The sequence below is a fragment of the Gobius niger genome, assembly GCF_951799975.1.
Source record: "Gobius niger genome assembly, chromosome: 12".
Lineage (NCBI taxonomy): Eukaryota > Metazoa > Chordata > Actinopteri > Gobiiformes > Gobiidae > Gobius > Gobius niger.
In genome coordinates this window covers 34,617,410-34,631,379 of record NC_136863.1, presented here as the reverse complement: position 1 = coordinate 34,631,379, position 13,970 = coordinate 34,617,410, and the positions used below count along the sequence as shown (strand labels likewise).

General features: G+C 46.3%; 1 protein-coding gene across 1 annotated transcript in view; it reads right to left on the bottom strand.

The window, feature by feature from the left end:
* cspg4 (chondroitin sulfate proteoglycan 4) overlaps positions 1-13,970 on the bottom strand; it is a 130,728-nt gene that overhangs the window by 14,661 nt on the left and 102,097 nt on the right. The window contains exon 6 of the mRNA XM_079568230.1: positions 5,824-6,000. Within this exon, the coding sequence (XP_079424356.1) occupies positions 5,824-6,000 (177 nt within the window). The remainder of the gene's footprint in view (positions 1-5,823; positions 6,001-13,970) is intronic.

Here is a 13,970-nt window from a genome sequence, read left to right as displayed (position 1 = left end):
AATGTTAAACATCTGAAATATTACTTTTACTCCGGAAATACTATTCTAATCAAAACTGTTCAAGCCTTTTATCTGTTGTTATTTCAGCAGGAGATTCAGATAAAGTTGTGTTTTTTGCTGTGTTTGTCTCGGGAACTCTCAACAGTTTGGACCCGGAAGTAGCACACGTGAAGCACAGTAGTAGGATGGAGATAGCAAAGTACAAAATAGGCACCTAAAAGTAATAACGTAGCGATTTTGGTGACTGTATGCAAGCAGGACATCCAGCTTATTTCTTAATAACAGTCCACTCTTTCCACACTTACTATGCTGTGAGGTGTGACTGACCATCCCATTCATATGGAGTGTGTCCTAATCATTTAATACATAATAATTCAATACTGTTATTTTAAAGACAACTCTGCCTGAAACAGATTTGTCCAAACAGGCTTTTCTATTTGTGTTTTTTGTCTAAATTCACCCACTGCTGCAATCACCATTAACATTTGCACAGTCGCTATTTCTGTTTGTAGATTCCTCTTAACAAAAGCCCATTGTCTGGAAGAGAAGCTTAATGAGGATCATATGAGTCACCGCCACTCTTCCCTCTCGGGCCAGTTCCTCTCCCCGCCACCAGATGGCCTCAGCGGTCCACCTACGCGGGCCGAGCGCCAGGCGGGACAATCTGGGGCAGGTAGACTGAGAATGGCCCCCTAAAGTGGAGGTTTATATAACAATCAATGCGTTTAGCACCTAAAAGGATGGGGCTGGAGATTCAATTTGATCGGACACAATGGCGGTTATTTCATTGGAGGGCAGTAATGAAGGAGCCGCTATAGGCAAATGACTTAGTTTTAGACCGTGACTCCGCAACAGAGCAGCGCCGTCTCTGTTTTTAAACTCTAGGGGGAGCCGGGATTTGGAAGCGAAATGCTAAAACTAATTTGAAAAAAAGAAAAGAAACAAAAACACTGAATAATGTTCTGTCTGTATGTTCAGGGAGAGCTTAAAAAGGGCATCGACTGATATTACTGGTGAAAATAGGTAGTTGCTTCAGAAGAGGGAGAATTCTGTCGTAGGGCTCCCTTATGTGGCCCTGGTGTGCAGTATGGTTGCATGGCCAATGTTTTTTTTTTCTTTTTTGAAGAATGTTGAAAAGTGGCTAGTGGAGATACAGATTTGTGAGCGTTAACTATACCGTAAACTTTGCTCGTTTTATGTACTTGTTCATATATACATTGTATGTGTTGTAGTTTGATTGTATTTGTAACTTGTTCCGTCTTGTTTTAGGCTGGCCTTGACGCCAAAGGGACGACAAAATTAGCTTTTCCTGCTAACTCGGGCACATTTACATTGTATAACATTCATCAATCTGCACTGTCCATTTTGAAATAAAATAAATAAATGAAGGAGTAGTTCGACATCTGCGCAGTAACATCTTCACTTTACTGTGTGGATGTCGAACTACTCCTGGTATTATTACGCCTTACAATATAGTTCCACCTTTTTATCCGCTTAGAAAATCCACATTGTTTAATTTTGTGTAATTATACTTTGTAGAGCTCCACAGTCCCGCCCCCTTCCCGGTCACGTGTCACAGTCCAACATAAAACATCCCATGTATTTTTAGCATTATTAAGAGTTTAATAGCTCGACGCCGGCTAATCAGCTATGCGCTAACTACCGACGCATGCGTGGGTATTTTACAAGAAACAAACAATACTTGAAAATACGACAAAATGTTTTAGACAAACCTTGTATGTTTCATCTCCGTGAGCTAGCACATCGCTGATTAGCTGGTGCTGCGATGTTAAGCTCTTAATAGTTGACTTTTTCGAAAAGTCAATGCTAAAAATACATGTGATTTTTGATGTTGGACCCCGACACGTGACCGGGAGTGGGCGGGACGGCTGCGCTCTATAGTGTGAAACTTCACGTAACCATATTTAAATGTTGCAGATCTTGGTAGCTTCATTTTGACCTGGTTTGGAGCTATAGAGGAGGAGAGGCTAAATGCTAACGCCGTCTGTGCTGTGTTTACGTGACTGAGGGCACGCGCGATGATCAGACAGGTACACATGAACTCGTCTAAGCTAAGGAGCTCAGTAGATATGTAAAAACGGTGGCCTTTAATAAATGTCTATGAATCTTCACCTCTTCACTCACTGTAGAAAACTTTTAAAGCATCCAAAGAAACGTCGTATTTCCTCCTTAGCTGGCAACACCAGGCTAATTGTTTTTAGCATTGGTGCTACTTCCAGGTTTTCGCTAGCTTATTTAACACATTGATTTCTTTTACCCCCACAAATGTCTGCTGAACACAACATACTGCAATGGAGCATAGTGGATTTCACTGTACTTGAGTAGAAAAACAGGCAAAGCCCATTTAGCGTCATTGTTCTTGAAATGCTAGCGGATATTTTCGGACAGGTCCTTCTATTTACTTTGTCATGACGATCTTTTTTATTCATCCCGCCTTTATTTTGAGCTCAACACTAAACTCTCGAAGTGCCGGACCCCCTTCAAACCCTAAAACTAGTCAGTAGTGTTGAAAAAAGAAGCAAAAAAACGATATTGAATCTGTCTCGCAATATTAAGGGAGAGGATGAGCTAAAGAGCGGGCCAGGCTGTCGGAGAGCGTTGTGGGAATTTGATTTTCTTATAAGCGCTTTTTATCAGCAGCTGTGGTATTTGCAGAGGCGCAGATTAAGAGCCTAAATATCCCGAGACTCTGCGTTTGGATAAAGCCAAATGTCTCACTCGCCCCAAACACAACTGCCAAGGGAGTTTGTCTGGCCATGGGTTATTACACAGGAGTCTGTCATCTTAGGCAAACAAACCTACTCATAAGCGTTCAAAGCCAAGTCAGTGGAGACAGATGGCCCGGCAGATAAGGAGTCATATTTGGAGTAGAAGGAAGGAGAAAGTTTGGGCTGATCCCGGGGGGGGGGGGAGGCTGGCAGACACAGACGGACACAGTGTGAGGGCTAATGGGGAGCAGCTGTAAGCCACAGACAGAGCGAGTCCAGGATCAATGCTCCGAGTCAGACCAGAGCCGGATCTGAAGCAGGTACTGCCCCCCCCCCCCGCTGTCTGATCACCTGCAGGTCCCTGAACGCGCTGTAACAAAGACACACACACACTTCCTGCTTTCAATCAGAGAGCGAGGGAAAACGGTGTCAAACACGCCGGCGGCTGCGACGGAGACATTCCAGACGTTTGTGATCTTTCAACACCAGGTGACTCATGAGAGGAGCTTACGCCGACCACAACAAACACCACTAAAGAAATACTCACTTTCCTTTAGACTAGCAGTGAAATTAGAATATGTTTAGGACACAACTAACAATAGCTCTCTGAGTCATGGGTTAGAAAAGTGACTGGATTGGGTTCAGGGCCTTTAACTTCACCTCCAAACCCCCGCCTTAACCAAGCACATTTTTTTCAGTTCGGCATTACCCAAATCAAGGGGCTAAAGCTTCTTGACTGGAGATTTTATATTGGCCAGTGGAACCTCTCATTTGAAAGCTAAGGTCTACAAAAGTGATCGAAGATGTTTCCTCGCGCTTTTGTTTATGTGTTTGAGTTTTCTTGCGTCTTTTTTGTTGCTCTTTTGAAAAGTTTTTTGCTCTTTTGTCACTTTATGCTTTGTCATCATGTTGCCTTTTTGTCCCTCATTCGCTACGTTTGTATTGCGTTTTTGTTGTTTTTTTCACTATTTGGCCACTTTTTTCAAGAAGCTTTTAGATTTGGGTAATGCCGAGCTGGAGAAAATGTGCTCGGTTAATGCGGGAGTCAAAAGGTTTTGAATAGAAGACCTTTTGTTCAGGGTCTTTTAATATTTTTAAGTAAGTAATATATAAAAATAATGTTTCAAATGTGCGGAGTCAATAAATAAAAGTGGAGTTCAGCTGAAGCCGAGTGCACATGAAGCTCATCCCTGACTCACATGTATATAATGTATAAAGTCTGCCGCCCGCCCTCCCACTTCCAAAGCCAGGGACGAGCGGCGCTCTCGTGTCGGCCATATTGCTTTTCCCCCAAAAAACTCTGTGTTGCCGTGGCGACGCGAGCCGCAGCAGGCAGAGCAGGGAGGGCTGAATGACACAGTGGGTCTCCAGTTCTGAGCTGATTACTGCTGCCGGCCTCCTCCTCTGCTCAGTGCACTGTGTAACTCAGGCTGCAGGCTCTGAGGAAGGAAACACGCAGTCACTGGAGGAGCGCAGGTACATCTGCAGGCTCTGAGGAAGGAAACACGCAGTCACTGGAGGAGCGCAGGTACATCTGCAGGCTCTGAGGAAGGAAACACGCAGTCACTGGAGGAGCGCAGGTACATCTGCAGGCTCTGAGGAAGGAAACACGCAGTCACTGGAGGAGCGCAGGTACATCTGCAGGCTCTGAGGAAGGAAACACGCAGTCACTGGAGGAGCGCAGGTACATCTGCAGGCTCTGAGGAAGGAAACATGCAGTCACTGGAGGAGCGCAGGTACATCTGCAGGCTCTGAGGAAGGAAACACGCAGTCACTGGAGGAGCGCAGGTACATCTGCAGGCTCTGAGGAAGGAAACACGCAGTCACTGGAGGAGCGCAGGTACATCTGAGCGGGGTCGACACTGGGCGGGATCAGAGTGCAGTTTACTGATGTACAGTTTACTCAAATCGAATTGTCAAAGTTATTATTTCCTGTTTTTTAGACCTAGTTTAGTTTATATTTGGTCCCAAGTAAAACAAGGACTCCATGAGTTAGATCCTATTCACCAGTACACAAGTGACCCGGCAGATATTCAATCTATATAAACATTTGATGAGCAGAGGAAGAAATGATCTGAGGCACTCTGAGTTAAAAGTCCTTTATTGAATGGTTATGCCGACGTGTTTCGACCTGAGGAAGACCATCTCTTGGTCGAAACGCGTCAGAATGTCCATTCAATAAAGGACTTTTAACTCAGTGCCTCAGATCATTTCTTCTTCTGCTCATGAAGTTTTATACCTGATCTCTGAAGAGCACCTGGCACTTGTGGCTAATGGTAGACTGTGCACCCCCTAACATGGGTGATTGATCTATGGTACCATTCATCTCGCAACATTTGACTCTGCTCTCTTGTGTTTAAGTGACAAAACAAAAAACAAAAAAAGCCCCATGTTTCCCCGTGAACGTGACGTGTACTTCGACCTTCTTCTGAGAAACTTTTGAATCTTCTTCCTTCCTCTTCCTTCCTTACTCCAGCAGCATGTTCTCCATTGTAAAGCCTGTGCTCAGCAGCTCAGGGCGCACCCCCAGCACAGCCGTCCCTCCCCAGGTCTGTGGCACCAGTGCGCTCTGCAGTACATGATTCATTCTGCACTTTTTAGGCCAGGACATGCTCGGAAAACGCTAAATCACTGCTGCTTTACAGCTCTGTGTGGAAACATACGCCGAGGCCAAAGCCGTGTACTGCACGTGCGTGTCTCTCAGGTGAAGATCAGTCAGATTTCAGCGAGGGGTGAGTTAAACACTCGCTTCATGCAGCTTTTATGCGCTGCTGAAAACAATCCCAGTATAGAATATGAGAAGTCGCTCTTTCACAAGTTCAATCTGAGTTCAAATACAGACCATGTTGAAGCTCTGAAACTGCACTGGCGGGAACACAGATGTGCTTTATCTGTGGATGAGCTGGTCCAAACTGAAGTGAATGACGCTCACCTCCAGTCCAGTGTTGCGGGAACACAGATGTGCTTTGTGTATCTGTGGATGAGCTGGTCCAAACTGAAGTGAATGACACTCACCTCCAGTCCAGTGTTGCGGGAACACAGATGTGCTTTATCTGTGGATGAGCTGGTCCAAACTGAAGTGAATGGCGCTCACCTCCAGTCCAGTGTTGCGCGTCAGCCTGGGCGGCTCGTCGTTCACCGGGATGACGGTGATGGCGATGGTGATGGGCAGGCTCCTCCTCTGGATCTCATAGGCAGAGGCGGACAGGGTGAAGGAGTCCTCCGTGGTCTCGCTGCTGTCGTGCATGTAGTAGATGTGGCCCAGCTTCAACTGTAGAGACACAAAGGCAGCAGACGTCAGCACACGGGAGTGGAAACAGGATTATTAAAAGTCCCACTAAAGCCAGTCTCTATATTAAAGATTGTATAGAGCGAGGTATAGATGCAGATGGCAACGCGTCATACAAGGGGGCGTGGCCAAGCTGAGGGGGCAGAAAACCCCTCATGAGAATCACTATTTTTCAATGTCTTTTGCAGTTTTCTGGCAAACTATTAACATATTTATCACACAGCAATAAAACTCAAAATCGGGTCCATACGGATGTTTTTCACAGCCGCTCAGTAGAAGCAAAAAACGGCACTCGTTAGCTAACTTAGCATGAAGCTAATGTTTTAATGTTAGCTTCCTGGTTAGCATTGTCTGTTTAAGTAGCCTCTTTATGGGCTGTTGAACCACTTTGCTTCTCTCCATGTCTTTCTCTCTTTGTTTAGTAGAAAAATATATTCAGAATTTAGCATTTGGTAAAGTAAGTAAAGTAAGTGTCTCATCCTCACAAAAAAAGGGATAGATACAGACGCATCTCGTCATAGAAGGGGGCGTGGCTTCGCCGAGGGGGAAAATAGAATCTTTAGAGAAACACAATTTTCCCTCTTTTAAGCCATTTTCTGGTGGAATATGAACTTATTTATCACATAAGTAAAGTCCAGTGTAAATCGGGCCCATATGGATATTTTCTCACAGCAGATTGTTCAGTAAGTTCCAGAGATGCCGTCTGTATCTATGTTTGGCCCACAACATGTTCTAGAATTCTAGAAGAGGTCATAATCTCAGATTGAGGGCAGGGACCAATACAAGTCAATGGGAAAGAAACCGTTTTTGAAAGAAATCTGATCTGATCTGAAGAAAATTGATCATTATTTGGAGTGACTCCATTGATAAAGGAGCCACATTCATCTAATGGCTGAACGTCCATTATCAAGCACATCATTTAAAAGACTGTTTTCTCCACTTTTGCCCAACATTCTGAAAACAAAAATGGACCTGAATTCACTCACTGAGAGAGAAGACGTTGAACATTATGACAGTGTTTGTTTCATGGGGATGGTCCCAGTGATGACAGAGATATTAGCCTAGAATGTGCTGTTGTCACGTGATCCCAGCCTTTCATGTCAGTTTTTAAGCAGAAAAAACCCTGACATTAGTCCGTATCTGACCTTTGACTGGGAGTCATGGGGGAGGGTGGTTAGCTTGGCACCTTCACTTTCCATCAGGTGGTCTCACGGACGCTCCAGGATGTTTTCAGGGTTTCTGGGAGGTTTTCTCTACTGAATGTATGCGTAACCATGGAGATGGTTCCATCAGCAGAGAAAACCTACCAGAAACCCTGAAAAACGATCCTGGAGCATCCTGGGGACAACCGGGTCAAGTACGCACTAATATAAACGCTTTAGTACCGAAAAAAGATACATTATGTACCTTTTAAAAGCTGCTCTCATGGACGTGGAGAGAGCGCACAAACAGAAAGGCCAAAATGAGTCAAACCTACAGAACCTATTGAAAAGTCATTGTAGCTCCTAACCACCCGCCTCTGGCAGATGCACGGAAATATAAAAGCTGTGGGAGAGATGTCAGCCTGTCTGTCCGCCCTCCACGTCTGCAGTTAAACTCTGAGCTGTCAGAAAGTCTGCAGTAACTGGCAGCTTTATGTCCCTGACCTTTAGAGGGTGAACTGTGCTCCTCTCGCCGCGCCGGCTGTTTCTGAGCTCGGCAAACACATAAGCAATGGATACAGACGTTTCTTCATTATCTGCGGATCGTTAATACACAGCTCCAGCAGCACAGGGCCCTTTCCATTATATAAAGACACACGTTTGCCTTCCAGTGGTGCCCAAACAAACCTGAGGGTGGTGGATCATTGCAGAAGTTTGGCCAAAGTGTCTCAGTTTCTCTGGATTGAAACTTTTTAAGTAAAATAGGACAAATAAAGTCTCCCTATGGTGATATTATATTATCTCCATAGGGAAGTTTGGCCTCTGCATTTTTTAACCCATCCAGGACCTCAGGAGGAGCTGATTGGGTGGACGATTGAAAGATGCACTGGGGCTGGAACATGTTTGGATGAGAGAACCATATTGTAAGAATGGTAAAAAGAAGTGATTGAAGAGCTTGCGTTGCTTTTCCTGAAGTAGACTGTTTGGAAACACTGCGTCAGAGCCTGTTTTGGTAACGTTTTGGTCACGTGAATATCAAGCATTGTCTTAAATGACTTGAATTGAGGAAATGTTTCTTGTTTTGAGCGGTTTTCACTCATTTAGACACTTTTCCTGATCGGACCGAGTTTACTTTGCTTGTTTGAGGACATTTCAGACCAGTTCTAGGGTAAATCTCGCTTGAAATAAGAAAGTAAAACTGCCAATGAGATAAGACCAGTTTTCTTTCCCCATTGGCAAAGAAAATGACCTGAAATAAGGACGAAATGTATCGAAACGAGTCAGAAACATCTCAGAACAAGTGAAATAATCTCGGACAAATGCCCAACAACTTCTTAACTAGTCAAAACAACTAAAATGTGGATTATTGTGCTCAAATTGAGATGTTTATACTGATCTAGTTAATAACTTTTTGCAGTGTCTATTGTCTGGAAAAGTGCTTCACTCTGTGAGTAGTGTCTCTGTGTCTCAGGGCGGTTTCACTGCTGCCTTGGCTGGGACTGCTTTGAGTGTCGAGGCGCTAAACCACAGACGTTTACTGGTCCACTATAGCAATGAGAATCATCAGTGATATTGATGAGAAGTCGCAGTATTAGTTTGTTACAAGAGGTCAGAGTTCAAACAGAAGGAAGGAGCTCGGAGGCTTCGAACCTTATCAGAGTTTTATGCCAAGAAAGCGTTGACGTGTTACAACTGTCATGATTCGTCTTTTGTTCATCTGTTTTTGTATGTTTTCATGTGTTTGGTTTAGTCCTGTGTTTTATTTTGACGTGTGTTCTGTCCTTGTGATTTTGCTTTACTTCCCTCGTTACCTGCCCCGCCCTGATGCGCTTCACCTGTGCCCCGCCCTGATGTGTTTCACCTGAGCCCCGCCCTGATGTGTTTCACCTGAGCCCCGCCCTGATGTGTTTCACCTGTGCCCCGCCCTGATGTGTTTCACCTGAGCCCCGCCCTGATGTGTTTCACCTGAGCCCCGCCCTGATGTGTTTCACCTGTGCCTCGCCCTGATGTGTCTCACCTGTGCCCCGCCCTGATGCGCTTCACCTGTGCCTCGCCCTGATGTGTCTCACCTGTGCCCCCGCCCTGATGTGTCTCACCTGTGCCCCGCCCTGATGTGTCTCACCTGTGCCCCGCCCTGATGTGTCTCACCTGTGCCCCGCCCTGATGTGTCTCACCTGTGCCCCGCCCTGATGTGTCTCACCTGTGCCCCGCCCTGATGTGTTTCACCTGAGCCCCGCCCTGATGTGTTTCACCTGTGCCTCGCCCTGATGTGTCTCACCTGTGCCCCGCCCTGATGCGCTTCACCTGTGCCCCGCCCTGATGTGTCTCACCTGTGCCCCCGCCCTGATGTGTCTCACCTGTGCCCCGCCCTGATGTGTCTCACCTGTGCCCCGCCCTGATGTGCTTCACCTGTGCCCCGCCCTGATGTGCTTCACCTGTGTCTCCCCCTGATGTGTTTCACCTGTGCCCCGCCCTGATGTGCTTCACCTGTGTCTCCCCCTGATGTGTTTCACCTGTGCCCCGCCCTGATGTGTTTCACCTGAGCCCCGCCCTGATGTGTTTCACCTGTGCCTCGCCCTGATGTGTCTCACCTGTGCCCCGCCCTGATGTGTTTCACCTGTGCCTCGCCCTGATGTGTCTCACCTGTGCCCCCGCCCTGATGTGTCTCACCTGTGCCCCGCCCTGATGTGTCTCACCTGTGCCCCGCCCTGATGCGCTTCACCTGTGCCCCGCCCTGATGTGCTTCACCTGTGTCTCCCCCTGATGTGTTTCACCTGTGCCCCGCCCTGATGTGCTTCACCTGTGTCTCCCCCTGATGTGCTTCACCTGTGCCCCGCCCTGATGTGCTTCACCTGTGCCCCGCCCTGATGTGCTTCACCTGTGCCCCGCCCTGATGTGCTTCACCTGTGCCCCGCCCTGATGTGTTTCACCTGTGCCCCGCCCTGATGTGCTTCACCTGTGCCCCGCCCTGATGTGTTTCACCTGTGCCCTGCCCTGATGTGTTTCACCTGTGCCCCGCCCTGATGTGCTTCACCTGTGCCCCGCCCTGATGTGCCCCGCCCTGATGTGTTTCACCTGTGCCCCGCCCTGATGTGTTTCACCTGTGCCCCGCCCTGATGTGCCCCGCCCTGATGTGTCTCACCTGTGCCCCGTTTCCTCTTGTATTTACACCCCTGTGTTTCCTTTGTCCTTTGTTGCATCATTGTCTTCGTCTGCCCCCGTTTTTGGTTTTCTCTGGATTTGGTTATTTTGGTTTTCATCCTTCATTAAACATCACCAGTTTTGTTGCAGTCCTGCACTTTGGGTTTTTCTTTTCTTCACACCACCACAAACCATGACAACAAGGCTTCAATCGCTGGTAAAAAGGTCTAAAAAGTCGATGTTGCCTCTCGATTTTGTCTCACACAGATAGAAAATGTGAGAAGACTTTCTATGGAGCAATAACAGGCTCTAGAATCAAACCCTTCAGAGCTCCATAATGACCTGAAGTATTTTGTATTTAGTCCTCCTAAGCATGTTTTGTTAAGCCGATAACTTTATCTGCTCGTACTGGCCCCTTTCTAATCTAATGCATGGGAGAAAGCGCGGAGATAAAGGAAGGCATGTGTCGTCCTGTTTACATAAGGCGCGCTGTGAATATCTCCTGCAGATTATGGGCTTTCATCAAGTCCTAAAGGAGCGCAGAGTCCCGGGCCGTGTGATAAAACCTCAGGGGCCGAAAACCACGCACAAAGGAATCAGTCATCCCGAGAAGAGAGGGCAGCACCTGGGGCCGGGACACACCAGCTCCTCTGCCAGCCCCTTCCCTCGCCTCTGCTCTCTGCATACAGAAGAGCCGCCCTGTCCTCCCCACTCCTATATCTGACTCCAGTAATCTGCTGAGCAAACTGCTTTCCCAGGCTCACGCATTCTGACACATTCACAGCCATTTGTGGGTTTGTTTGCGAGCACATCCTCTGCTCTCTTTTTCCAAAACGTTCTGCGCTGCAAACACGAACGGTGTCAGTGGAAGGTAATCAAGGCGAGACGCTGCCGGTCATTTAGAGATATCAATTTGAAACTTTTGTTGAACATGACTGATAGAAATATGAGGGAAAAATGTCTTGCAAGTTTTCGGTCCTTTTATATTTTCGTGTAAAATCAAGGCATTTTGTGCATTAAAAAATTGCCTGTATTTTCAGTGATGAAATCTAAATAATGCCCGGCACATTTCTCCGCTCTCCCGTGTCATTTTGCATCTCGCAGAAGGAAAAACACCATGTTTAGGTTCTAGTGTCATCACGGGCAGCCTTTGCAGCACACGTGGATGTCAAACCTGCCAATATGTGTGAATGAATACGCGAGGGAACGATGGCTTAGCAAAGCGACATGGAAGCTACTTCCTGCTTATCTCCACATCGCTCTCGTACAAAACATCATAAAATAAACATCGTACGGAGTAAGTTTTGTCTTAGAGCAATATCAGGCATCATAGAGCCAAAAATAATGGACCATTCATTCTACAACGGGTGGGTTTAAGCTTCTCATGTCGTCAAAACTGCGCTGACCAGTCAAGGGCCCCATGAACCAACCCATCACTATGAAGCCTGCAGTAAAGACTAGACTAGACTAGATGATTTTGATGATGCAGTTACATCATGTCTCCACTAATGCTCCATGGCGCTGTTCATCCCCATCCTGCTGCTGCTTCAGTGACTTGTGGTTGAACCTCTTGTGCAGGTGTTTGGTTGAGGTGGAAGCGGCTCGACTTCAGGAAACCCACCCAGACACAGACTCATTTACGCTCCCACACGTTTCCAAAGTCCAGCATGTGTTGTCAAAAGTCACCACCAGAGGGCGATGGGAAATGGACCCAAACAGGAGGTGAAGAGCTGAGACCAGAACAACATGGCGCCGCCCACAATGTTTTTTTACACCACACTTACGTAAGCAGAGTCAATCTCTGGGCATGATTTCTTCATTACTACCAGAGTCATTTTGGTGAAAGTCATCAAACACAAAAACAGATTTTTTTAAAACGTAAACCAATTTTGAATGCGTGTTATAAAGAACTGGGCTGATTCATTCTATTTCTACAACACATGAATAAACGACCTGCGGTGAAACTCCTGTGCCGAATAGAAGAACTAAACGTCATGGACAATCCCTCGCTCGCCTGGTATCCATGAAGAAGATCGATTTATTTATCTTGATTATGTTTCCTTTCTATATTCATCCTTTGTTTATCCAGCGGTTTAGCTCATGCACTGCTACGTTGCAATGACTCTGGACAAACAAAGCACGGGCAGAAACCTACATGTGTGTGTGTGTGTGTGTGTGTGTTTCAAACCAAAGTCATGCTTCTAACTGCTTTATAAATGTAAGATGTGAATAATGCTTTGCTCTGTGGCTCTACCTCCCAAACCAAAGTCATTTCCTCATTGGCTAATCCGTACTTTGAGAATAAAAAAATCAAACATGAAAAGACTCTGCCATGTACTATTGTTGTCCGCTCCCTCCTCTGCTCGTGTGGCGCTCTGGTCCTCCGCACGCCCGTCGTATCTGAATCAAACAATCTGCTGAGCTAACCTCTTTCCCTGGCTCGTACATTCTGACAAATTCGCACTGATTGGTGGTTTGTTTGTGCGCACACAAGAGGGCTTTGTGCAGACAGAAGCCAGGAGCTCCAGCAGCAGCAGCACTGGTGGTGATGATGAGATTGGGAGTTTGAGAGAGAGAGAAGCATGAAGAGCCAAATGGATCCCAGATGACGAGCTCCTCCTGGACCCGAACCCCTCTGTCATTACTGATCACAAATACACAGGCACAATCAGACTTTCCCCCAGTATACGCTGGTGCTGCTGTCGGGCAAAACACCGAGAGGAGACGACCAAGCCAAAGCTTCACAATTTAAATGTAACTATGTGCTCTGACTTTCAGACACCAGATACTGTTGTGTGTTTGGTCGGAAACATATGATGCCATTCAATTACTGCACAATGAATCCGTGATCACGATGTCACACTGCAATCGTGAGCCTAAACTCATCTACACTACCCGAGAGAATTGTAGTGAGTCTCAGGCTCCACACGGCGTGTATTTAGCTGAGGTTAGCTCCTCTTGCTAACGATGTCTGTAGCTATGGACAAATACATGATACAGTGTTTCCATATCTGAAGCTTTCTGCTGATGCATGTGATGGACCAATCCAGCCGTGTACTTCTAATCATGGACATTTCTATATCAGGGATGTCCAAACTTTTCTTATCAAGGGCCACATTTTCCAGTGTGTGTGACGCGGAGGGCCACAAATCACTCAGTGCAGACTTTTATTAAGGCCAGTGTTTCCCAACTAGGAGTATGGGGTATGGGGACCCCTGAGGTACTTGAGAATTGAACAATGTTTTTCAGTAAAGTTTGAGAATATTTTGCATCAATTTTAATACTAAATATTGAATAATAAGAGTTTAGTTTGTTGCTTTGATACAGTTTTGGCAGGATCACCAAGATGGGGGTATTTGGATTTTGGATAAATAAATGACTTAAGGGGCAAGACAAAAAAGGTTGGGAATTTAGGCTTGGAAGCTTAGAGGCAGATCTGTTTCAGGGGCTACACTGTGGTCCCCACTGGACCCAGAGGCCAGTAGTAGAGTAGTAGTTACTCAAACTGAAAAACTTTTGGAAGAAATTGTACTTCCTCGAGTAGTTTCATCATACAATCTCTGTGCACAACTTCAAATCAGAACAACGCTGCCCAAGAAGTGACTTCCTGTTTCAATCCAGCACCACAATAAAAGCACCATTTTACTCATCAGTTCCACAGGCCATTAG